The sequence below is a fragment of the Elephas maximus genome, chromosome 3 (genome assembly GCF_024166365.1).
Source record: "Elephas maximus indicus isolate mEleMax1 chromosome 3, mEleMax1 primary haplotype, whole genome shotgun sequence".
In the NCBI taxonomy this organism is placed as follows: domain Eukaryota; kingdom Metazoa; phylum Chordata; class Mammalia; order Proboscidea; family Elephantidae; genus Elephas; species Elephas maximus.
This window is the reverse complement of record NC_064821.1, coordinates 178,611,337-178,637,555: the sequence shown is the minus strand read 5'-3', so window position 1 is coordinate 178,637,555 and position 26,219 is coordinate 178,611,337. Positions and strand designations below refer to the sequence as shown.

At 37.8% G+C, this 26,219-nt stretch overlaps 1 protein-coding gene across 6 annotated transcripts in view; it reads left to right on the top strand.

Moving 5' to 3' along the window:
- LOC126073501 (pancreatic alpha-amylase-like) overlaps positions 1-26,219 on the top strand; it is a 70,064-nt gene that overhangs the window by 38,746 nt on the left and 5,099 nt on the right. Inside the window, exons 1-6 of one of the 6 annotated variants that reach the window (XM_049880218.1) lie at positions 4,606-4,692; positions 19,271-19,484; positions 19,831-19,977; positions 23,337-23,534; positions 23,958-24,188; positions 24,931-25,064. In XM_049880218.1, coding sequence (XP_049736175.1) covers positions 4,670-4,692; positions 19,271-19,484; positions 19,831-19,977; positions 23,337-23,534; positions 23,958-24,188; positions 24,931-25,064 — 947 coding nt within the window. In that variant the 5' untranslated portion in view covers positions 4,606-4,669. Of the gene's footprint in view, positions 1-4,605; positions 4,693-8,838; positions 9,304-9,506; positions 9,529-10,670; positions 10,751-11,595; positions 11,681-19,270; positions 19,485-19,830; positions 19,978-23,336; positions 23,535-23,957; positions 24,189-24,930; positions 25,065-26,219 lie in introns of those variants that run through there. The other 5 variants (XM_049880219.1, XM_049880223.1, XM_049880220.1 and 2 more) reach the window with 5 other exon arrangements.

Genomic DNA, 26,219 nt, shown 5'->3' with positions numbered 1-26,219 from the left:
ACTCCCAATTACTCTCCCCCTAGTGAGACAGCCTGGTCTCTCCCTCCACTCTCTATTTTCTTGTCGAAAGGATGCAATTCTGACACACACGGTTCTTGATTTTTATACCATGCAGGATCCCCTAGCTATGTACAAGTTCCTCATGAGTACAATGAAGCGTTCTGGAATTCCCATTATTCACAATGCTATCCACAATTTGTTATGATTCACTCCATCAAATGCCTTTGCATAGTCAATAAAACAAAGGTAAACATCTTTCTGGCATTCTCTGCTTTCAGCCAAGATCCATCTGACATCAGCAATGATATCACTGGTTCCATATCCTCTTCTGAATTTGGCTGGAACTTCTGACAATTTCCCAATTGATATACTGCTGCGGCCACTTTTGAATGGTCTTCAGCAAAATTTTATTTACGTGTGACGTTAATGATATTGTTCAGTAATTTCCGCATTCTGTTGGATTGCCTTTCTTTGGAATGGGCATATATATGGATCTCTTCCATTCAGTTCAGGTAGCTGTCCTCCAAATTTCTTGATGTAGATAAACGAGCAACTCCAGCACTGTATCCGTTTGTTGAAATATTTCAGTTGGCATTCTCTTCATTCCTGGAGCCTTGTTTTTCGCCAATACCTTCAGTGCAGCTTGGACTTCTTTCTTCAATACCATCAGTTCTCCATCATATGCTGCCTTCTAAAATGGTTAAACATTGACCAATTCTTTTTGGTACAGAGACTCTGTGTATTCCTTCCATCTGCATTTGATGCTTCGTTCGTCATTCAATATTTTGCCCAATATTTTCCAATCCTTCAAAATTGCAACTCGAGGCTTGAATTTTTTGTTCCATTCTTTCAGCTTGAAAAATGCCAAGTGTGTTCTTCCCTTTTGGTTTTCTAACTCCAGGTATTTGCACATTTCATTAAAATAATTCACTTTGTCTTCTTGAACTGCCCTTTGAATTCTTCTATTCAGCTCTTTTACTTCATCATTTCTTCCATTCTCTTTAGCTACTCTACATTCAAGAGCATGTTTCAGAGTGTCTTCTGACATCCATTATGGTCTTTTTTTTTCTTTCCTGTTTTTTTAACAACCTTTTGCTTTCTTCATGTATGACGTCTTCCCACAACTCATCTGGTCTTCAGATATTTGTGTTTGATGCGTCAGATGTATTCTTAAGATAGTCTCCAAATTCAGCTGGGATATGCTCAAGGTCGTATTTTGGCTCTTGTGTATTTGTTCTAATTTTCTTCAGCTTCAACTTGAACTTGTGTATGAACAGTTGATGGTCTGTTCTTCAACTGGCCCCTGGGCTTGTTCTGGCTGATGATATTGAACTTTTCCATTGCCTTTTTCCAGATGTAGCCAGTTTGAATCTTGTGTCTTCCATCTGGTGAAGTTCACGTACATAGTAGCCGTTTATGTTGTTGACATAAGGTATTTACAATGAAGAAGTCATTGGTCTTGCAAAATTCTATCATGGGATCTTCAGGGTCATTTCTAACTCAAAAGCCATATTCTCCTTCTTTGTTTCCAATTTTTGCATTCCAATCACCAGTAATTATCAATGCATCTTGATCGCATGTTTGATCAATTTCAGACTGAAGAAGTTGGTCAAAATCTTCAATATCTTCATTTTTGGCCTTAGTGGTTGGTCCAAAAATTTGAATAATGGTTGTATTAATTGGTCTTCCTTGTGGGCATGTGGATATCATTCTATCACTGATAGTGTTGTACTTCGGGCGAGATCTTGAAATGTTCTTTTTGATGATGAATGTGACACCATTTCTCTTCAATATGTCATTCCTGGAATAGTTGACCATATGATTTTCTGATTCATAATGGCCAATACCAGTCCATTTCAACTCACTAATGCCTAAGATATTGATCTTTATGTGTTCCATTTCATTTTTGATGACTTCCAATTTTCCTAGATTCATGCTTCGTACATTCCAGGTTCTGATTATTAATGGATGTTTGCAGCTGTTTCTTCTCATTTTGAGTGGTGCCACATCAGCAAATAAAGGTAGCAAAAGCTTGACTCCATCCATGTCATTAAGATCGACTCTATACTTTGAGGAGGCAGCTCTTCCTTAGTTATATTTTGAGTGCCTTTCAACTGGGGAGGCTTATATTCCAGAACTGTATCAGACAATGTTCTGCTGCTATTCATAAGGTTTTCACTGGCCAAGTTTTTTCTGAAGTAGACTACCAGGTCCTTCTTCCCAGTTTGTCTTACTCTGAAAGCTCTGCTGAAACCTGTCCACCAAGGGAGACCCTACTAGTACTTGAAATACTTACTGCAAAACTTCCAGTATCACAGCAACACATAAACCACCACAGTATGACAAACTGACAGACTTGTGATGGAACCAAAATCTAGGAGAAGCCAATAAGCCGAGGACACAAAGTTATTTCTGCATTGAGGAACTTGCCCATTTGAAAGAAAGAGCTGCAGAACAGAGTTGGTTTTTTTGGTAACTTAAAGCAGAAAAAATACAAAAGCATGGCATCTGATACCACCCTCATACTTCTAGCTATACATTCTCAATTGGGCCACTAATGGGCAATGTTTGCAAGATAAGTTCTTGCCTATGCTTGCAGCCCATATTTGTGGAACTTGGGTGGTCCAGGGAATTTCAACTTTTAAGCTTGCATTAGGTGGTCCCAGTCTATTACTGACCTCAAGTATTCCCTAGAATCAAATGAAATTTCTCTTTGGAGAGATACCCTTACACTCAACAACCAATTCTTCCTACAAATAACTTTTCATATATAATGTCTAGCTCATCCTTGGAAAATCTGAGAGTAGGAAAGTCATATAATTAGATACATGCATTAAAAATATCACTCTAATTTCAATGCAGGGAATGAATTGGTGTGGAACAAGACCTTAATTAGAGAGACTAGCTGGGGGAATATTGCAGTAGGCCTTATGAAGGGTAATGAGGATCTTAATTTAGGCTATACCCGTTGCCATGGAGTTGATTCTGACAAATAGCAGCCCTATAGAACAGCGTAGAAGTGCCCCCATAGAGTTTCCAAGAAGCAGCTGGTGGATTCAAACTGCAGACCTTTTGGTTAGCAGCCAAGCACTTAACCACTCTCTGCCAGGGCTCCTCTAATTTGGGCTATAGCTATGGGAATTGATTTAAAAAATGTCTTCAAGAGGAAGAAAAGTATCATTTTTACTTTTTAAAAAAAAAAGAATTTGTGTTTTTAGATAAGTTTCTGGTCAAAATGGCAGGATATCAGAAGGCTGACATTTACTCCATCAATCAGAAGAAAAGATCATCCATTTATCTGAGGGTGGGGATAAAGTGGAAACCCTGGTAGCGTAGTGGTTAAGTGCTATGGCTGCTAACCAAAGGGTCGGCAGTTCGAATCCACCAGGCGTTCCTTGGAAACTCTATGGGGCAGTTCTACTCTGTCTTATAGGGTCACTATGAGTAGGAATTAACTCGATGGCACTGGGTTTGGTTTTTGTTTGGTTTGGGGATAAAGTTGAGGTGTGAGAGATTGCCCTGGGCATGAGGATGCAGGAGAGTAAAAGCTATCTTAAATCATTCTATAACCACAATAGACTCTGGAAGGATAACAGGTTAAGATTCAGTTGACATTAAAGATCTGTTTGGAATTTGTTTTTTCCCTCTAGTTGCATTCAGCAATTTGGCGTAGTCGTGGGAAAACACAAATAAAAACAAGAAATTAGTTTAATACTTGGTCTTCATTAGGACTATACAACAGAAAGCGCAGTGGTTTTTCAGTGGTAGAATTCTCACCTATGTGGGAGACTCAGAAAGCCTGGTGGCATAGTGGTTAAGAGCTACAGCTGTTAATCAAAAGATCGGCAGTTAAAATCCACCAGGCCCTCCTTGGAAACCCTATGGGGTGGTTCTACTCTGTCCTCTAGGGTCACTATGAATAGGAATTGACTTGATGGCAATGGGTTTAGTTTTTTGAACGCAGGAGACCCATGTTTCATTCTCTGCAAGTGCACCTCATGTGAGCCACCATTCATCTGTCAGTGGAGCCTTCTCTGTTGTTATGATGCTGAACAAGTTTCAGCAGAACTTCTAGACTAAGACAGACTAGGAAGAAAGGCCTGGAAATCTACTTCTGAAAATCAGCCAATGAAAACCCTATGGATCACAATGGTCTGATCTGCAGCTGAGCATGGGGTTACACAACACATAACAATATGAAACAGGAACAGCTAGAATGAGAATAATTGAAGATGTTGTCAAGAAATAGTTGAAGGGCTCAACTCTTGAGCTGAGCTGTCTAGTATAGTAGAAGATATCCACGTGTAGCTTTTGAATACTTGAAATGTGGCAAGTCCAGTAAAATACAGACTGTCTTTTGAAGTCTTAGTATGAACACACACACATATATATATATATAATTAATAACATTTATATTAATTACATATCAAAGTGATAATACTTTGGATATATTGGGTTAAATAAAATACATTATTAAATTAATTTCATCTCTCTCTTTTTTTAATTGTTTAAGTGTGTCCAGTGAGGAGCCCTGTTGGAACAGTACTTAAGTGCTTGGCTGCTAACTAAAAAGTCAGTGATTTGAACCCACCACTCGCTCCACATGAGAAAGATGTGGCAGTCTGCTTTTGTAAAGATTACAGTCTTTGACACAAAATAGTCCATAAAGATGATGTTCTACATCCTAGTTTGGTGAGTAGCCCCTGGGGTCTTAAAAGCTTGCAAGTGGCCATTTAAGATACATCTATTGGTCTCTACTCATCCAGAGCCAACGAGAAAGAAGGAAACTAAAGATTCAAAGAAGAAACTAGTCTACAGAACCAATAGTCTACACAAACAATGACATCACCTACTTGAGACCAGGACTAGATGGTGCCCACCTATCAATACTGACCATTCCAACCAGGGACCCCATAGATGGTCCCAGATAGAAGGGAGAAAAATATAGAACAAAACTCAAATTCCTAAAGGGAGGCCAGACTTACTGGACTGGTGGAGACTAGATGAACCCTTGGCACTATTACCCTGAGGTACCCTTCAGTCTTGGAACTCAAACCACTCCCAGAGGTCGCCTTTTAGCCAAATGACAGATTGGCCCATAAAACAGATAATATTACTTGTGAGTACTGTGCTTCTCAAAATAATTGTCTGTATGAAACCAAATTGGTTAACATTTACCCAAGACCAAAGATGAGAAGCCTAGGGGGAACAGGGAAGCTAGATTAATGGAAACAATAACCAAAATAAAGAGAATGCTGATATATTGTGAAGAATATAACCAATGTCATTGAACAATATGTATTAAAAAAAAAAAAATTGTTAAATGAGAAGTTTCCTGTGTAAACTTTCACCAAAAACAATAAAATATTAAAAAGAAATCAGCCTTGGAAATCCTATGGAGCAGCTCTACTCTATCCTACAGGATCACTTGGGTTGTATTCGACTCAATGTCAGTGGGTTATGGGCTTGTCTCTTTTTTTTATTTGTTTAAATGTGTCCACAGAAAATTTAAAATTATGAATGTGGCTCATGTTATATTTCTATTGTACAGTGCTGCTTAAAAGTTTAAGTCAGGGAGGGAAATGAAAAAAGCAGAAAGAAGATAACTCTAGAAAAATAGAGGGAATAAATGGAATCTTAATAAATGGCAATAACTGAGCAATAGCTCAAACAGGAAGTTGTGGTAAGACAGTGTACATACGAATGTAGGATTTCAGAAGAAGGATCTTGTGAATGGTTGTGGAAGTCTGGTGGAAGTGAAAGCCATTGGAATTGAAGTAAAGAAACTAAGAAGCTAGGATTTTGAATATCTTATTCAGTGAAAATTTAAGTAATCACAGATGTTGGCAGGAGTTAAGACAGAAAAAAAAATCACTGTGAAGTGCCCAAATTATGCCTGCATTATTTTTTTTTTCAATTTTCTACCATGCAATTTTTTTAAAGAAGTTATTTGTTTAATGTAAATGCTAATTATCACATTGCTGTATCTTGTTTTCTACATCAATACATAAAATGATTGGATTTAGCTAAGTGATGCCAAATGCCAAAAAAGACAAGGAAAATGCACTCATAGTAGATTTTTGTGTAAAGTTACTTTTTACATTAAAATATATTTTTATACAATTTTTGGAAATTTTGTTGCTTAGGACTGAGTCTGGAAACTACTGGGTTAGTTTATTCCAATGTCACCATCAGTGTTAATACTCTCTGATCCTATAGTTTATTCTTCTCTTGACTGCCCTACGGGAAACAAAATGCCATATAGAATATCTTATGAATCAAAGAGGTAAAGGAAATTTAGTGGTTGTACAAATCAGGATAGAACAGGTTATGCTGCAATAACAAAAAGCAAAAATAAATAAATCAGTGGCTTAAAATAACCAAGTGTATTCCTCATGTTTATCCCAGGTTGTGGTGCAATGGATCCCTTTTTTTTTTTTTTTGAATTGTACTTTAGGTGGAGGTTTACAGAACTAGTTACTCTTTAAACAGTTAGTACACATATTGTTTTATGACATTGGTTAACAACCCCATGACATGTCAACACTCCCCCTTCTCAATCTTGGGTTCCCTATTACCAGCTTTCCTTTCCGCCCCTGCCTTCTAGTCCTTGCACCAAGGCTGGTTTGCCCCTTTAGTCTCATTTTTTTATGGGCCTCTCCAATCGTTGGCTGAAGGGTGAACCTCAGGAGTGAATTCATTACTGAGCTGAAAGGGTGTCTGGGGGCCATACTCTCTGATTTCTCCAGTCTTTGTCAGGCCAGCAAGTCTGGTCTTTCTTTTTGAGATAGAATTTTGTTCTACATTTTTCTCCAGCTTTGTCCGGGACTCTATTGTGAGCGATAGATCACTTTTTTATACCCTTCCTAGCCATGAACTTGTAACTGCCACAGAATGATTGAGTGGGACTATGCAAATAAGGTGCTTATGTCCCACCAAGGGGATTAGACCGCTTGCTAATAGTGCAAATAAGGTGTGTGGAACCCTTGTGGAATGGTACCATGCAAATAAGGTGTATGGACTCCTAATGAGGGGACTGGTCAGTTTTGCCATTCTGCTAGGCTTAAAAGAGAGCCAATGCCAGGGCAGGGGGACACCTGCTACTACTAAGAAGAAGAGTTAGGAATGGAATACATACATCCTTTGGACCTTGGATCCCTATACTGAGACCCTCTTAGATCCAGGAGACAGAGAGAAAGAGTTATACACCAGAGGAGGCAAGACAGCAAGAAGCAGCAGCAGCAGCAGCAGCAGAGAAGCAGTAGCAGCAGAGGCAGCAGAATCAGGAGACTGGCAGGAAGTGAACTTTCCAGTCCATGGAGCAGGAGAGCTAAGTGCCTTCAGGCAGGAGGCTTGCTGGTGGAGTGGGGTGCCTCTGGGCACTTGTCGATGGAGCTAGGCTTTCAGATTCACAGAGTGAGAAAGCTGAGTGCCTTTTGGTTGAGGCTTACTGATGGAGTGGGGGGCCTCTGGGCACTTATTGGCGGGATTAAAGAGCTTTGTAACACTTGTTTGAGCAGGGCAGAGGCCAGGCTGAGGGGCAGAGGGGCTGAGGGGCAGAGGGGCTGAGGGCCAGAGAGAGGGACTGCTTGTGGGCAGGGCTGAGAAAAGGCTGTCCTGACCAAAGAACTATATCTTGAATTGTAAGCTGTTACTTCCTTAATAAACCCCATAACTGTACGTATGGTCTGTGAGTTTTGTGTGGCCATTGGAACAAATTGTCGAACCCAGCAGAGAAGTAGAGAGTGCCATGGGAGGGACAGAATTGATAAAAAGGTTGGAAGGTTTGACCTCCACCTCGTAGGAATCAGCCTTGGGCTATTGATCTTGATTCTCCTTCCCTCTTGTGAGGTTAGAGGAGGTCAGATGCCTCCACCACACCATTTTTATACAGGTCAACAAGGGGACTCTTCATATTAGTCACTTTGCAATCTGTCACAGAGGCTTCATTTTGACACATGCTTTAACAATCCGAGAGGCCCCAAAGTAAAACATACTACCTCTGCTTGCATTTATTTAGTTGCCAAGGCAAATTACATGAGACTCCCGAATTCAACAGAACAGATATGTATAATTTATCTGCAGGAAGGGACACTGAATGCTTATGAACAATAATACATTTTATGGGTGAATATGGGATCAAGAATAAAAACTGTAACAGAAAAATACATTTCCTTTGGAGTGAAAAATTGAAAAACAAGAAAAATAACCCATAATTCTTTTGCAAGTTTCTAAATGTATTAATACTGTCACAAATAGAATCTTCCAGATTCCAGAATATTTTCACATATTTTATATATATATATATATATATATATTTTTTTTTTTTTTTTCAAAACAACCTAGTGAGATAGACAAATTGGACTGAGTAGTGGCTAAGAACTCACAGTGGAGTAGACTGCTCAGTTTTGAACTTCAGTCCCAAAGCTTACTAGCTGTGTGACCTTGGACAAATTATATTAATATTTAAGTGTCTCAATTCCCTTATTTTAAAACTGGAGATTAGCATAATTCCTTCTTGCAAGATTTGCGTATATGTGTGTGAGGAATCAAAGTGATACTGCATGGAAATGGCACACAGTAAAATTCAATACACAGAGTTACAATTGTTAGCTGTTTTTTATTGTCATTTTTATCAACAGTACTGTAATTCCTATTTTCTAATTGAGGACCTAAAAAAAATCCACGAGCACAATGTTTTTCTAAGGTTTACATAGTAGATAGCAAGCCTGGGACTCCAAATTAGAGTTTTCTGATTTGGAGACTTTGTTTATCATTCTGGTCACACACGTTTATTTAACTAATTTGACATGATCATATGTTAATCTGTGTCTTGAAGGTTATTTTAGCAAAAGTTCTTTCCTATATATTGGTATAACTGCCCCCCCCCAAAAAAAAGGTAAGTTTAGTTTTGGAGAGAAATTGTAGAATACAAAGAGAAAGCAAACAACTGAAGAGGCACAGTGTAATTAGAAAAGGCGGCCAGCCAGGCAGCAAATCAAGCAGGGGAGGGAAGACAGTGGTTTGCTGACAAAACCGGAGTGATAGCTAGCGGCCAATCTGGTTCCACTGTGAAGCTCAGAATAGACCACACAGATCAGATCTGGAGAACTGGAACACAGCTGTCCAAGCACATATTGAAAGGGAGAGGATTAGAGAAAAATCCCTAAAGTCCTAAATCCAAGATTTAGTTCCCCAAGTGAAGAGAAAGCAAAATCATAACTACAGGATTTTTGTTATTTTATAATTGAAAAACGCTGAACTGTATGTTAGAGAGATTGCTGATTTAAAGAAGTTGATGTGGTAAGCTATTCTAATGTTTTTGATTATCATATAGCTCCTCCTCCTCCTCTTCTTTTTTTTGGTAAATGACATCTGTCTTATGACCTGATAGAGCTCTAAATTTCACAATCTATTTTAGGTTTGTTGACTACTCAGATTTCAGTGTCTAGCAGCACAAAATGTACTATTTGTGTTTGAATGTATCTGAACCTTGGGTCAAAACGTTTCTGTGATTTCAGAAATCTGGTAGGAAAACTCGATTATCTTTGCCTTCTTTTCTCTAACCTTCCTATATGACTTATTATCCAAAACTTAGGTTCTTTTTATGGGGGGGGGGGGAGCTTGGAGGGTGAGGGAATACTGTTTTAAGAAAATTTTACATAATTCAATGTAAAATTCAGAGGAATTATGATATTGAGAAACTACCAATTTGACCATGTCCTGTACTAATACTACTTAATGCTCTAGAAAATGAGAAACTGGGAAAAGTGAAAAGAAAAAAAGTTAAAATACTTGGAGAGTATAAATATAAGTGATAAAATAACATATATAGATGTGACATTAAAATCCTTTCTATTAAAAATTTTAATGTTACTTGTATTTATATATTCTATCCTTAAGGGGTATTGTTTTGTTTTAGGACATTATCAAGTGTCCTATTTCATATTTTTAAGAATTTTCAAGACATCTAACTTGGCATATTACAGTAACCATTAGAGCTTTACAGTAAAAGGAAATCCAGGAAATATAACCTGTTAGCAAATGAGCATTGATATTAATATTAATAACTGTGAATAGCTTCTTTTTGGAGAAACATTTTAGGATAGCTACTCAGGAAAATAAAAAAAATTTTTTTTTTTACTCAGGAAATTTGCATAAAACAACGATTTCAATTCCTTATTTTTGATTTGTTTTGGATGCCAAAAATGTCAAGGATTTGTTTGCAAATTTTATTGCACAAGATATGAATATACTTTAGTTGTTTAATATCTCTCCTATGGGGACTGTAGGTCTTTAGATTGGTTGTTTGAGCTAAAAATCAAGATTAAGTGAGAAAAAATCCTGACAATGCCTGGCCCTTACTAGAAACTCATTACGTGATTATATATCTCCACCTATTCTGAAATTCTTTATTTAATAAAACTTCTATTATGTCTGCAAGTTATTCTGCATTTTAGCATTATCATAAGACGTATTGAGAAAAAACACTGCTTTTTTTTTTTTTATTTAGAAGATCAGTTCAGGATTTAATGGATGAAGCAATGACGAATATATTTCAAAACCAGCGTGTGGTCTTCCAGAAGTCCTAAAGAGGTTAAAAAAAAAAAAGTTAGAAAACATTACCAGTTTCTTCTCATCTTCATTTCTGTTCCTCTGGGGGGTTGTGAAATACTTCTGAGAAGTGGAAAATATTATTAGAATCTGGGAAATGGAATGGAAAGGCAGAATATCCAAGAGATAAAAGACGGTAAGAAGAGAACATGAGTTTAAAGTCAATTTAATAGAAACCAGCATTAAAATAACAATGCAACAATAACAACAACATTAGAGAAACCAAATATATTAAGTTTTTACTGTGTCGATGCAGTGAGATAACAGGTTTATTTTCATGATTTCATTTAATCATGATAACAACTCTATGAGGTAAATATTACTTTTCTATTTTTTTACTTCATAGTTAAATAAATTAATTTTAGGGAAATAACTTTATTTGCCAGCGTCATAAAACTCATAAATGACAAGGGCAGGATTTAAACTATGGTTTGTCTAACTCCTAAGGACATGTTCTTAGCCACCACACTTTAACATTTGAGGCAAATATGAAGTTCCAATGACGTCCCTTCTCTCTCTCAACTTTTTACCACCATCAGACCTTCACTGTCCACCCTCGAGGGTACAAACCCGTGTATTTCTCTATTCCCTTCCTAATATTCATTCACATTCCGTTAGTTTCTCATCCTCCTTGCAAATCTTCCTTTCATTTTGTTTTTGGAAACCTTTGTATGGTAAGGAGCCCTGGCAGCACAGTTGTTAAGTGCTGGGCTGTAAATCAAAGGGTCGGTGGTTGGAACCCACCAGCTGCTCCATGGAAAGAAGATGTAGCAGTCTGCTTCAGTAAAGATTTACAGCCCAGGAAAACCTGTGGGGCAGCTCTACTCTGTTCTATAGGTAACTAGGAGTTGGAATCGATTGAACAGCAATTTTTTTTTTTTTTTTTTTTTTTTTACAGTAATAAAACTCCTCTCCCTGCTTGAAGGCACCCCCTCTATCTCCCTGTTTCACCATTTATGTATACTAATTGGCTCTGCTCAATGTTGTGACTTCATATTCAACATTTGACCTGGTACCTTTTCAACTCCCAAGGAACCAGCTTTCCAGGCCTGATAATTCAACCAGTGTACATAGCTCTCTATATACTAGCTGTTTGTGGATGGCATCTGATTGGTCAGTGTCTGTGCTAAGTAGGTTGTTAAATGTTTTGTGTGCCATTTCTGAAACTACCACTGTTCCTTGGAAACTTCCAAGTCATCCTACTTCTTCGTTAATAACTATTGTGTTTTTATTGCTTTTATACTTCCATTTGAGTTTAAAAGTGGTGCCTCAAACTCTGTATGTCTCCGTATTAGCTCTTCAGTTTCCCTAAACCAATCTACCTTGAGATTATATTGTTAGTGATAATGGGATTGTCATTCTTCATGCACCCAAACTTTAAATTGCAGTGTCCCCTTAAGATAATGATCATATCCTTCCTTTTATTACTGTTATTTAGATTTGTGGGTGAGTGTGTCCTTTTTGTGACATAATCTCTACAACAGTGCTATTCAGTAGAAGTATTATGCAGACTCCATATGTAATTTTAACTTTTTTATTAGCTACGTTAAAAGAAATAAAAAGAAACAAGGGAAATTAATGTTAATAATAACTTTTATTTAGTCTAATGTACCCCCAAAATATTGTCATCTCAACATGGAATCCATATAAAAATTATTAATGAGTTTTTACATTTTTTGTACTAAATCTTAGAAGTCTGACGTGTATTGTACTATTATAGTACGTCTTGGTTCTAACTAGCCATATTTCAAATGCTCAATAGTGAAAAGTTCCTAGTGACTACCATACTGCACATCACAGTTCTAGAACTCTATCAGAAACACTGATGTAATATAGAGAATAGTCACACCTGTTATCAAATTCTAGCTTTGTCACTTACCTTAGGAGCTTGGACAATTCACTCAATTTATTCAAGCTCTCTGGACCTTAATTCCTTCATGTGTACAAAGTTTTTGCAAGGACTAGAGTGGAGAGTGTATTATGCAATTTTTGTCAAAGTGTTCATTTATTTAAAAAAATAATCAGTGAGAACATAACCCATGTTATGTCAATATCTTGCACAATAACTGGCACTTAGAGTTTGTATGTTGCAATCATTTATTGAACACATATGCCATTATGCCAGCCATTTTGCTAGATGCTGGGAATATTGCACCTGAAATCTACCTTCAAGAAGTTTGATCCAGAAGAGTAAAAAAAATAAAAAAAAACAAGTTCGACCCAGAAGAGTGGACATGTAAATAATTATTTACAATATATTTACAGTATAAATCAAATACAGTTTAGTACTGTGAAATATGTTAAAAAGTTGCCATACAGAAGAGGAATTATTAACTAGGCCTAGGTAGATCAGGGTAAACTTCACAAAGACGTTGCTTCATCTACATATGTGAGTCAACGTAGTTCCCGGCTACACAAGGGTGGTGGAAAGGGATCACAGAAAGAAGAAAAGCACTTGGAAAATCATGGACATATGAAATTGATCGTAAAGAACAAGGGACTTTTTAGTTTTTCAGTGGACAGGATGCTTGGTGTCAGCTGGTGGGTTGGAGAAAGGTACCAAAGGTGCCAAAGGAGAGCATTAAGACTGATAAAGGAATAATGGCACAGTAGTTAAGAGCTACAGTGAGCTACAGTTGCTAAACAAAAGGTCATAAGTTCAAATCCACCAGCCACTCCTTGGAAACCCTACAGGGAAGTTCTACTCTGTCCTATAGGGTCACGAGGAGTCAGAATCAACTCGACAGCATCGGGTTTGGTTTTTATAACACTCTTGATACCCCTTCCCAAAGCTGGTACTTCCTCACTTTTCCTCATTTTAATAAATAGTATCATTACCAAAAATCTATCTTTAATATCTCTCTTTTCCTCATTCATCAACTTTAATCTCTCCATAAACCTATTGCCTTTTTACATCTGAATCTTATTGCATCTGAGTTCTGCGCCCTAGTCCAGACCACCTAGCCTCTTTGCTGGACCACTAAAAAAGTCCTCTAACTGATCTCCCTGCCTCCACTCTTACCCTACTATAATCCAATTTCTTCAGAGCAGCATGAGTAACTTTCTTCTAAATTATATCAGAGTATGTCACCTCCTGTTCCTACAGCCTCAATGACTCCCTTTTTCCTCATGCTCTACAAGGCTTTACATGGCCTGGCCTACCTCTCTGGTCTTAATCATCTCATTTTACCTCCCCTTCGGAAAAAAAAAAAAAAAAAAAATTTTTTTTTTCGCATGCATACTTTAGCCAAATTGACTTTGTGTGTGTGTTCCCTGAATATTCTAAGTTTTTTCTACCTTGGACTTTAACTTTTGCTATTTCCTCCATCAAGATTGCTTTCTCAGATCTTCCAGTGACGGGCTCTTTCTAACCTTTCAATTCACTGCTGAAAATCACTTCCTCAGAGATGCCTTCCCTGACTATCCAGGCTAAAATACACTGACCAGAAAGTCGCTCTCTGTTTTATTATCCTATTATTTCATACTAGTTCTTATCACTATCTTAAATTATTTTATCTTTTTTTTTTTATTATTGTTATTACCCACTCATGTAATAAATAATATAAGCCTCTCTCTTTGTATCCTGAATATCATCCATAGTGCTTGGCAAAAAGTAGACAGTACTTGTTGAATGAATGGATTACATTTTTCCCACCTGTACTGTTATTCTCTTTCATAAGATTTAGTTTACATAAAAAGGAAAGGGATGCAAATTAGTTTCTTTGGTGTTTAATCAGGTTCAAAAAATATTTGATTATGGAAGGGGAAAGCTACTCTTGTAGTCACTAATCACACGATTTGATGGAAGAGGGAGTGAAGTCTGTTTCTTCAATTCATGGGCATTGAATTTCCAAATAACTTCTTCAGTTTAAATACAGAAAGTTAAACTACTAAAAACTTTGGGGTGAAAAACAGTTGAATTGAATGCCCTATTTCTTTTTGAAATTGAAACATTAAAAATACTTGCAAATAAATATTTAAGGCAATATTTTGACTGTGAATTGGCTCTCGTTATTATTTTCCTTCTATAAGGGAAGTACCTCAGAAACAAGATCTAATCCTAATCAAATAACACGTGAATGAGGACTGTTTACATATATATAATGCTAGATGCTTGAAAAGTTAATATTCCCTCACTAAGAAAAATATTAAGTTTTGAAAAGTCATGTAGATTGTTCTCCTGATTTTATGGATGTTCTTCACCTGCTAACATTATCGATAATTCTTTTCAGATTCTGAGTGCAGGCATACCTTGGAGATATTTTGGGCTCAGTTCCAGACCACCGCAATAAAGCAAATATTGCACTGCTTTTCCAGAACATATGAAAGTTATGTTTATACTACACTGTAGTCTATTAAGTGTGCAATAGCACTATGTCTAAAAAGCAATGTGCGTACCTTAATTAAAAAAAAACTTTATTGCTAAAAAAGCTAACCATCATCTGAGCCTTCAGCAAATCTGTGGCAATTTCTTATAATAAGACAACAATGAAGTTTGCTGCATCAACTGACTCTTCCTTTCACGAAAGATTTTTCTGTAGCATGTGATGCAGTTTGATAGTGTTTTACCCACAGTAGAACTTCTTTCAAAATTGGAGTCAATCCTCTCAAACCCTGCCATTGCTTAATCAAATAAGTTTATGTGATAAATCCTTTGTTGTCATTTCAATAATGTTCACAACATCTTCACCAGGGGTAGATGCCATCTCAAGAAACCATTTTCTTTGCTCATCCATAAGAAGCAACTCCTCATCCGTTAAAGTTATATAATGAGATTGCAGCAATTCAGTCATATCTTCAGGCTTCACTTCTAATTCTAGTTCTCTTGCTATTTCCAGCACATCTGCAGTTACTTCCTCCACTGAAGTTTTGAACCCCTCAAAGTCATCCATGAAGTTTGGAATCAACTTCTTCCAAAATCCTGTTAATGTTGATATTTTTACCTTGTCACATGAATCATGGATGTTATTAATGACATCTAGAATGGGGAATCCTTTCCAAAAGGTTTTCAATTTACTTTGCCCAGATCCATCAGAGGAATAACTATCTATGGCAGTTAGAGCCTTACTAAGTGTATTTCTTAAATAAGACTTGAAAGTTGAAATTGTTCCTTGACCCATGGGCTGCAGAATGGATGTTGTGTTAGCAGGCATAAAAACAACATTAATCTCATGGTATATCTCTATCAGAGCTCTTGGGTGACCAGGTGCATTGTCAGTGAGCAGTAATATTTTGAAAGGAATTTTTTTTTTTTTTTTTCTGAGCAATAGGTCTCAACAGTGGGCTTAAAATATTCAGTAAACCATGTTGAAAACAGATGTGCTGTCATCCAGGCTTTGTTGTTCCATTTACAGAGCACAGGCAGAGTAGATTCAGCATAATTCTTAAGAGCCCAAGGATTTTTGGAATGGTAAATAAGCATTGGATTCAACTTAAAGTCACCAGCTTCATTAGCCTGTAACACGAGAGTCAGCATGTCCTTTGAAGCTTTGAAGCCAGGCATTGACTTCTCCTCTCTAGCTATGAAACTCCTAGCCTCTTCTAATATAAGATTGTTTGCCTACATTGAAAATCTGTTGTTCAGTGTAGCCACCTTCATTACCTTAGGTAGATCTTCTAGATAACTTGCTGCAGCTTCTACATCAGCACTTGCTGGTTCATTTTGTACATTTATGTTATGGAGATGGCTTCTTTCCTTAAACTTCATGAGCCAACCTCTGCTAGCTTCCAATTTTTCTTCTGTAGTTTCTTCACCTCTCTCAGCCTTCATAGAATTGAAGAGAGTTAGGGCCGTGCTGTGGACTAGGTTTTAGCTTAAGGGAATGCTGTGGCTGGTTTGATCTTTTATTCAGACCACTAAAACTTTCTCCATATCAGTAATAATGCTGTTTCCTTTCTTATCGTTTGTGTGTTCACTGGAGTAGTGCTTTTAATTTCCTTCAAGAACTTTTCCTTTGCATTCACAACTTGGCTAACCATTTGGCTCAAGAGGCCTAGCTTTCAGCCTATCTTGGCTTTTGACAAGCCTTCTTAACTAAGCTTAATCATTTCTAACTTTTGATTTAAAATGAGAGATGTGTGACTCTTCCTTTCACTTGAACACTTAAAGGCTATTGTAGGGTTATTAATTGGCCTAATTTCAATATTGTAGTGCCTCAAAGAATAAGGAGGCCTTAGGAGAGGGAGAGAGATGGGGGAAAGGCCAGCTGGTGGAGCAGTCATAATACACACCACATTTATCAAGTACGTTTGCTGTCTGTCATGGCCTGAATTGTGTCCCCCCAAAATATGTGTGAACTTGGTTAGGTTATGATTCCCAATGTTGTGTGGTTGTCCTCCATTTTGTGATTGTAATTTTATGTTAAAGAGGATTTGGGTGGGATTGTAACACCCTTACTAAGGTCACATCCCTGATCCAATGTAAAGGGAGTTTCCCTGGAGTGTGGCCGGCACCACCAAAATGTTTTATCTTACAAGAGATAAAATGAAAGAGAAGCAAGAAGACAGTGGGGACCTCATACCACCAAGAAAGAGGCACTGGGAACACAGCGTGTCCTTTGGACCTGGGGTTCCTGTGCAGAAAAGCTCCTAGACCAAGGGAAGATTGATGACAAGTACCTTCCTCCAGAGACGACAGAGAGAGAAAGCCTTCCCCTGGAGTGGATGCACTGAATTTGGACTTGTAGCCTGCTAGACTATGACAGAATCAATTTCTCTTTGTTAAAGCCATGCACTTGTGGTGTTTCAGTTATAGCAGCACTAGATAACTAAAGCAGAATTTGGTACCAAGAGAGTGAGGTACTACTCTAACAGATACCTAAAATGTGGAAGCGATTTTGAAACTGTGAGTGGATAGAAGACTCAGAAGGAAGTGAAGAGAACTGTTAACACTGGAAAAGAAGCAGACGGTGAGAAAGAGCAGCAGGGGACCAACAGCAGCAGCAGTGAATGGGCACCAGCAGATCCAGGAGACCAGCACCAGATAGCACTGGAGCCGACACACAGAGAGAGACAGCTGAGTGCTTGTGAGCAGGAGGCTTCCTTGCGGAGTGGGATGCCCGGGGCACTTACTGGTGAAGCTACTCAACTTTGGAACACTGGAGCCAGCAGAGCAGATGTGGGTGTGAGGTCCAAAGGGCTGAGGGACCAAAGAACAGAGAAAGACGAGATGCCTCCGCCTCAAAAGGTATGGTTATGACCTCTGAGGTTTCAAAGGGCAGAGCCATGACCTCTGGTGTTTCTAAGGGTACAGTCACCACTCAGATGCACTAGGAGGCTATCCTAGTGGGTCTGGAAGGTAGAGCTGAAGCCCAGAGCTGAGGGGCCTCCACTCAGAATCTGGAGAGTGTGTCCAATACCTAGAGTCTGGAGGGCAGGGCCATTGTATAAATGGTTTCAGAGAACAGAGGACTATTTTCAAGCCTGAGGGCTAAAGTAATGTGTTCTGCTGACTTGCTTGGTTCCTGTTATGCCTTCTTTTCCTCCAATTTCTCCTATTTTTCATGGAAATGTCTAGCTTGTGCCTGTTCCACCATTGTACTTTGAAAGCAGATAGCTTGTATTATAGATTTCACAGATGAAGAGAAAGTTTTAGATTTTGAACTTGCAATTGATTTAATACTTTTGCTATGATATAATGAGGGTGAATGTGTCTTGCATCTAGAAAGGACATGAATTTTTGGAGGCCAAAGGGTGGAATGTCATAGATTGAATTGTGTCCCCCAAAAATATGTGTCACCTTGGTTAAGCCACGGTTCCCAGTGTTGTGTGGTTGTCCTGCATTTTGTGATTTTAATTTTGTGTTAAAGAGGACTAGGGTGGAATTGAAACACCCTTACTAAGGTCACATCCCTGAACCAATGTTAAGGGGGTTTCCCTGGAGTCTGGTCTGCACCACCTTTTATATTACAAGTGATAAAAGGAAAGGGAAGCAATGCAGAGAGTGGGTACCTCATACCACCAAGAAAGAAGCACTGGGAGCAGAGCTTCTCCTTTGGACTTGGGGTCCCTGGGCAGAGAACCTCCTAGACCAAGGGAAGACTGAAGACAAGGACCTTCCTCCAGAGCCAACAAAGACAGAGAGACTTCCCTGTGGAGCAGATGCCCTAAATTTGTACATGCGCTCCTTGGAAACTCTATGGGGCAGTTCTACCCTGTCCTATAGGGTCGCTATGAGTCGGAATCAACTCAACGGCACTGGGTTTTTTTCTTTTAGCCTACTAGACTGTGAGAAAATAAATTTCTCTTTGTTAAAGCCATCCACCTGTGGTATTTCTGTTATAGCAGCACTAGATGACCAAGACACTGTCTTATATGGGTACAGTTTATCGTGTCCCAAAACAATTACTATAGTAACATCAAAGATCACTGATCACAGATTACCACAGCAGATATAGTAATAATGAAAAAGTTTGAAATATTATGAGAATTAACAAAATGACACACACAGACACAAAGTGAACTCGTGTTGTTGGAAACATTGTGCTGATAAACTTGCTAGACACAGGGCTGCTGCAAACATTCCATTTGTAAAAAACCCAATATCTGTGAAACACAATTAACTGAAGTGCAATAAAACAAGGTATGCCTGTAAATAGTTTGTGCTCCAAGTATTTGTTCATGTTAACATTTTCTTTGTAAAATATGCTTCTTACAGGGATATAAATAGTTGCTGGAAAGAACACTGTGGACTTCTAAGCAAAATGAAGTTCTTTCTATTACTTTCAGCCATTGCATTCTGTTGGGCTCAGTATACCCCACATACAAATCCTGGAGGAACATCTATTGTCCATCTGTTTGAGTGGCGCTGGGCTGATATTGCTCTTGAATGTGAGCGATACTTAGCTCCCAATGGATTTGGAGGGGTTCAGGTGGGTATTGTTCATAGTATAAATTGCAAATTTTGCAGTGCCTATAGTAAACGGTATTCTAATCTGTATCTGTGAACTTTTTACTTCACATGCAAGTACTCTAATAAGACAATTTTCTGAGGAAAAAAAATTCAGTATTGTTAGCAACTTTATCTTTTGGTTTTGATATGATCTTCTTCAGCAGGACATCTCTAATGTGCTGTTAATATTTTCAAGTGGTTGTAAAGAAATGTGCTACATATGAAAAGATTCGGAAATAATTCTAGATTATTCATTAGTTTCTACCACACCCGATGATATAAAGAAATCCATAATTTAATACTTATTAGGATTGTTTTATTTGTAGGTTTCTCCACCCAGTGAAAATGCTATAATCAATAACCCTCCAAGACCTTGGTGGGAAAGATACCAACCAATTAGCTACAAGTTATGTACAAGATCTGGAAATGAAGATGAATTCAAAGACATGGTGACTAGATGCAATAACGTTGGTGTAAGTGAATTAAAGTTTCATTTAAAATATTATGTAGGAAAACAATTTCTCTTCCTGCCTGTTTTTTCTTTTTTGCTTTAGTTGAAAGTTTACAGAGCAAATTAGTTTCTCATTAAACAATTAACATATATATTGTTTTGTGACATTGGTTGCCAAGCCTGCAACATCTCAACACTCTCCCCTTCTTGACCTTGGGCTCCTCATTTCCATTTGTCTGGCTTTCCTTTCCCCATTGCCTTCTCATCCTTGCCCCCTGGGCTGGTATGCCCATACATGGTTGAACTACGGGTGCTACTGTTGGTTTTATAGGCCTGTCTAATCTTTGGCTGATGGGTAAACTTGAGGAGTGATTGCAGTACTGAGTTAAAAGCGTGTTTGGGAGCTATTTTCTCTGGGTTTCTCCAGTCTCTGTCAGACCAGTAAGTCAGGTCTTTTTTTGTGTGCGTGTGAGTTTGAATTTTATTCTACATTTTTCTCTCGCTCTGTCTGGGACCCTCTCTTGTAATCCTTGTCATATCAGTCGGTGGTGGTAGCCAGGCACCATCTAGTAGTGCTGGACTCAGTCTGATGGAGGCTGTGGTAGTTGTGGTCCATTAGTATTTCCCTATGTCTTTGGTTTTCTTCAATCTCTCTTGCTCTAGACAGGGTGGGACCAGTAGACATAGATGATGCTTACAAGCTTTTAAGATCCCAGATGCTACTCACCAAAATAGGATGTAGAACATTTTCTTTATAAACTATGTTATGCCAATTGTGCTAGATGTCCCCTGGGGCCATGGCCTCTAGTCTTCAGCCCAGTAACTAGGTCCCTCAGTGTCATGGATTGAATTGTGTCCCCCCAAAATATGTGTATCAATTTGGCTAGGCCATTATTCCTAGTATTGTGTGATTGTCCACCATTTGGCCATCTGATGTGATTTTTTCCTACATGTTGTAAATCCTACCTCTATGATGTTCATGAGGTGGGATAGGTAGTAGTTATGTTAATGAGGCAACACTCAATCTACAAGTTTGGATTGTGTCTTGAGCCAATCTCTTTTGAGATATAAAAGAGAGAAATGAGCAGAGACAATAGCGGACCTCATACCACCAAAAAAGCAGCTCTGAGAGCAGAATTTGTCCTTTGGACTCAGGATTCCTGCAAGGAGAAGCTCCTAGTCCAGGGGAAGATTGATGACAAGGATCTTCCTCCAAAGCTGACAGAAAAAGTCTTCCCCTGGAGCTAAGTCCCTGAATTTGAACTTCTAGCCTACTAGACTATGAGAGAATAAACTTTTGTTTGTTAAATTCATCCACTTATGGTATTTCTGTTACAGCAATACTAGATGATATGACACTCAGGGAATTTGGATGTGTCTATGAGTCTTCATGACTTTGCCTTAGTCAAGTTAGGCCGACTTCCCCAGTATTATGTATTGTCTTACCCTTCACCAGAGTTACCCCTTATCTACTATCTGGTTAGTGTTTTTCCCTTCCCACCCCACCCCTCCCTTGTAACCATCAAAGATTGTTTCTTTCTGTGTGTAAACATTTTCATGAGTTTTTATAATAGGGGTTTCATACAGTATTTGTTCTTTTGTGATTGACATTTCACTCAGCATAATGCCCTCCAGATTCATCCATGTGGTGAGATGTTTTACAGATTCATCATTGTTCTTTATCATTGCATAGTATTCCATTGTGTGTATGTACCATAGCTTGCTTACCCATTCATCTGTTGATGGGCATTTAGGTTGTTTCCATCTTTTTGCTATTGTGGCACTTGGCTTGGTAGGGCTTGGGGGGCAGCATGGGGTTGGGTCCGACTTGTGGCCGAGGCACTCCTCACGTGGTGCAGAGAGGCAGTAGGGGAGAGAAAGTACCTGATGTGCACAGCTAAGTGAGAAAGGGAAAGAAGAGCAAGAAACAGAAGTTTTTAAAAAAATGAAGAGGAAATAGTAAAAATAAATGAAATTGTGGTGCAGTAGGAGTCAGTGCTTGGGGGTGGGGCAGACCCCTGGAGGCCGTGCTGGTGACCCTCTGAGCAGTATGGCACAGCCCATCGAGAAAGAGAGAGTCTGTGCACTAGGCTAAGTGGCTGGGAGAAAGGAAAGGAAGGAAGGGAATGAGAGAGAATAAACAAAAAAAATAAAAATATATGATGCTGAAGGAACTGTCCTTTGGGGGTGGGGTAGAATCAGGGTTTCAGCAAGCAGATTTTTCCCTCACTGGGCAGTGTTCTGGGCCCCTCAGGAAGGGGTAGAGGCAGCACAGAGCTGGGTGCTCTGACTTCTGTTGGGAACTCCATGAAATTGCCTTCCTGTACTCCCTGTATTTAGTCATTGGTGGCTATCCTCCAAGACTGCAAACCTGTCCTGATTAGCTGGCAGGGCACCTCCACTCCATGTCTCTCCTCTTTCTCTGTTATGTCTCAGTTTCTTCTTCCACTTGGTGCTTTAACTAGTTCTTTATCCCTTCATTTGATGCTTAGGGTTCCATAATTGATGTTTGTATCTGTTTTACCTAGTTTTTTGGGTCTTTGTTGCAGAGGGAAGGCATGGTGCTTCTATCTATAGCACCATGTTGGCTCTGTCTGTCTTTCCTGCCTTTCTCCTCTTCAACAGAGTTTTCCATAGTTTTAAAATTTTATATTTCACTTCACACTTTAGCTATAAATCAAAATTAACTATTGCATCATGTGCAACATTTGTAAATGTTTTTATATGTGCCACTTATTTGTTAAGATGTAAGCCAAAGTTTATAACTGAATGTACTCAGAGCAAAACATCAGCTCTTAACCCTTATAATTAGTAACATTTCTTGGCAACACTTTTCTAGTTAGGAATTACATATTCCAGTTACAATGTTTGCTGTCACTTTTATTTGACTTGTGTCTCACCCAAAATTTATTGATCTTTTCCCCATAGATTTATTGATGTATACAGTTATTTTCTGTCTTTGGTGAGGAACATAATGAAAGACTAATATCTACTCCCCCTCTTCAAATCCTAAGTAGAGAATAAAGGTTGGCTGCTTCTTTCTCAGGGTGACCCAGTGAAATGTCAAAATACAATAATCTTTCCTGTCTCTTCTGATTATTTCTCAAGAAAAGGCTCTTTGTATCTCTTTATAGTTATGGAAATTTCTGGTTCTTTCAGTTTATCATAATTGTAAATATTACCAAAATGGGTAGAATGCATGTAGGCCTTCAGTTCATCTTAGTTACCTTTCACACTTGACCTTTGGTCTTCAAGGAACATAAGTTATAAAATAACAAGGAAATATTTTGGAATTCTATTTGTATGCTATAAACTTTAACCAATAATACTTGATTTCTACCTCTCTATAAGTCAAACTGAAATAGAAACTTTGCTTTTCAGGTTCGTATTTATGCGGATGCTGTAATTAATCATATGTGTGGAAGTGGTGTGAGTGCAGGAACAAACAGTACTTGCGGAAGTTACTTCAACCCTGGAAGTAAGGATTTTCCAGCAGTCCCATACTCTCACTGGGATTTTAATGATGGTAAATGTAAAACTGGAAGTGGAGATATTGAGAACTATACTGATCCTTATCAGGTAATTTCTTAAAAAAATAATAGTTGTCTGAATAAAGACTTGCCTATATTTTTAATTATCTGCATAGAGCTTATTGAAAGTTATTTTAAAAAGATTTAGATTCCTGAGAAAAACAGAAGGATTCCAGATCTGACTGATTGATTGAAAAAAAAAGAAGAAGAAAGAAAGAAATTCAGATCATTAAAAAAGATTCCAGTCAATTAAGAAGCTCATCCACTTTATTTCTTACAGTCTCCATTTTCAGGCTAGACAATATTTCAAAGTCGTGTCTATACTAGAATGTTAATATCTCCAGTGCTCAAAGCAAAGAAGGCGCTCTAGAAGTATCCACTGATGAATAAATGAATGAACAAAAAAATCAAATGGATTCTAAGATGAAAGATGATTTTTTATATATTGATCACAAAATTTTTACCTTAACAGGTCAGGGATTGTCGTCTGGTTAGTCTTCTTGATCTTGCTCTGGAGAAAGATTATGTGCGTTCCAAGATTGCTGAGTATCTGAACCACCTCATTGACATTGGTGTGGCAGGATTCAGAATTGATGCTTCCAAGCACATGTGGCCTGGAGACGTGAAGGCGATTTTGGATAAACTGCATAATCTAAATACAAGTTGGTTCCCTGAAGGAAGTAAAGCTTTCATTTACCAGGAGGTACATCAATACATATATGTGCCTATAAAACAATAGCATTTCATTCATTAGAAAATAAATGGCAGATTCAATTAAATATTTATTTAGGTTAATGGGTGGGTCATTTATATAAAACAGTATTTTTTGTTTTTTTACTTCCTTTGGTTCAGAGATAGCACATCTAACTCTTTATCATAGTAAGTTCTATGGAAATACAGAGAATTTGTTTAGGCTGTGAACTTTACTGTTTCATTTACTATTTCCCCAGAGATAGTATGGAAGTGAAAGAATAATATAGTTGTTGTGTGGAGCTAGTCAGACAGTGTCTGAATCTTTGCTATAGAGTTATTATCTGTGTGAATTTGGGCAAATTGATTTACCTCTTTGTGACACAATTTTTACATATGAAGAGAGGAGCTAATGATAATGGTTATGTCTTAGTTTTCTTTGCAGAATTAATGAGATAATATTTATCAAGCCCATAGAAATGTTGCTGGGCAGGTAGTGTTTTTTTTATTATTATTGTTATTATTTATATACAAGATTAAATTATATCAGCATTTTCACAAGATGACAAGCCTGTCTTGTCTTTATGTTTCTTTTAATATTGTAGTATACACTATAGCTAAATAAGACTTTTGGTGTAAGGAAAACAATTTTGTGCATCTCAAATTGTTTAAGCTTTTTTATCTATATTAATTTGTTGGCTAAAATACTTTACAGTCCTTATGTAGAATGCTACTTTTTTCTGTATTTCCACTAGGTAATTGATATGGGTGGTGAGCCAATTAAAGGCAGTGAGTACTTTGGAAATGGCCATGTGACAGAATTCAAGTATGGTGCAAAACTAGGCACAGTTCTGCGCAAGTGGAATGGAGAAAAGATGTCTTACTTGAAGTAAATACAATATGATTTGTTATTTGAATTATTTCATAGGTCTGTTAGATGTATTTTCTCAATATGAGTTTTCATCTTAGAACCTTCTTTTATTTAGACAACAGTCAAGGATTCAAATATTAGTAATAAGTATTATAGATCCCCAAACTTCAGTTGGTCATTGATATCATGCCAATCACAAGGAAGTATATCTAGAAACTCAAAACATAACCAAAATATTTTAATCTATGTATGGTATGATTATATTAGATTTGGCTACTATTTGTATATAATCTGTTATGGTCAGGTTATTATTAAAATGATCCTACCATTTAAAAAATGTCAAATGAAAAAAAAAACAAACCTGTTACCATCGAGTCACTTCCAACTCATAGTGACTCTACAGGGCTGAGTAGAACTGCCCCATAGGGTTTCCAAGGAACACCTTGTGGATTTGAACTGTTGACCTTTTGGTTAGCAGCCAAACTCTTAACCACTGAGTCACCGGGGCTTCTTAAAAAGTGCCATATTATGGAATTTATATATATCAATTAACTAATTTGAAATATTAAAATGCAGTGGGTGTTTATATAAGAGTACAATATTGAAGCCTATTTTAACTTAGTTTGCTGTTCTTTGGAGTCCTGGTGGTGCAGCGGTGAAGAGCTAGCTTCTAACCAAAAGGTCAGCAGTTCGAATCCACCAGCAGCTCCTCAGAAACCCTAAGGGGCAGTTCTACTCTCTCCCGTAGGGTCAATATGAGTCAGAATCAATTCCACAGCAACGGGTTTTTTTGTTTGTTTGCTTCCATTCTTTACAATGTTATGTATGTTGACCCTATTGAAATCCATCTAAATTACAATACATTGAAGTGGGTAAAAGAATCTTTCTATAACAAAATCTTATACGTATAACATGAATAAAACACAAGAAATCCATACCATAATCATATTTTTGTAAATAATCTGTATTTATGTGCCTATGTAGTTAACATGGAAACCCTGGTGGCATAGTGGTTAAGTGCTATGGCTGCTAACTAAAGGGTCAGCAGTTCGAATCCACCAGGCACTCCTTGGAAACTCTACGGGGCAGTTCTACTCTGTCCTAAAGGGTCGCTATGAGTCAGGATCGACTCGACGGCACTGGGGTTTGGTACTTAACATACAACACACAGTC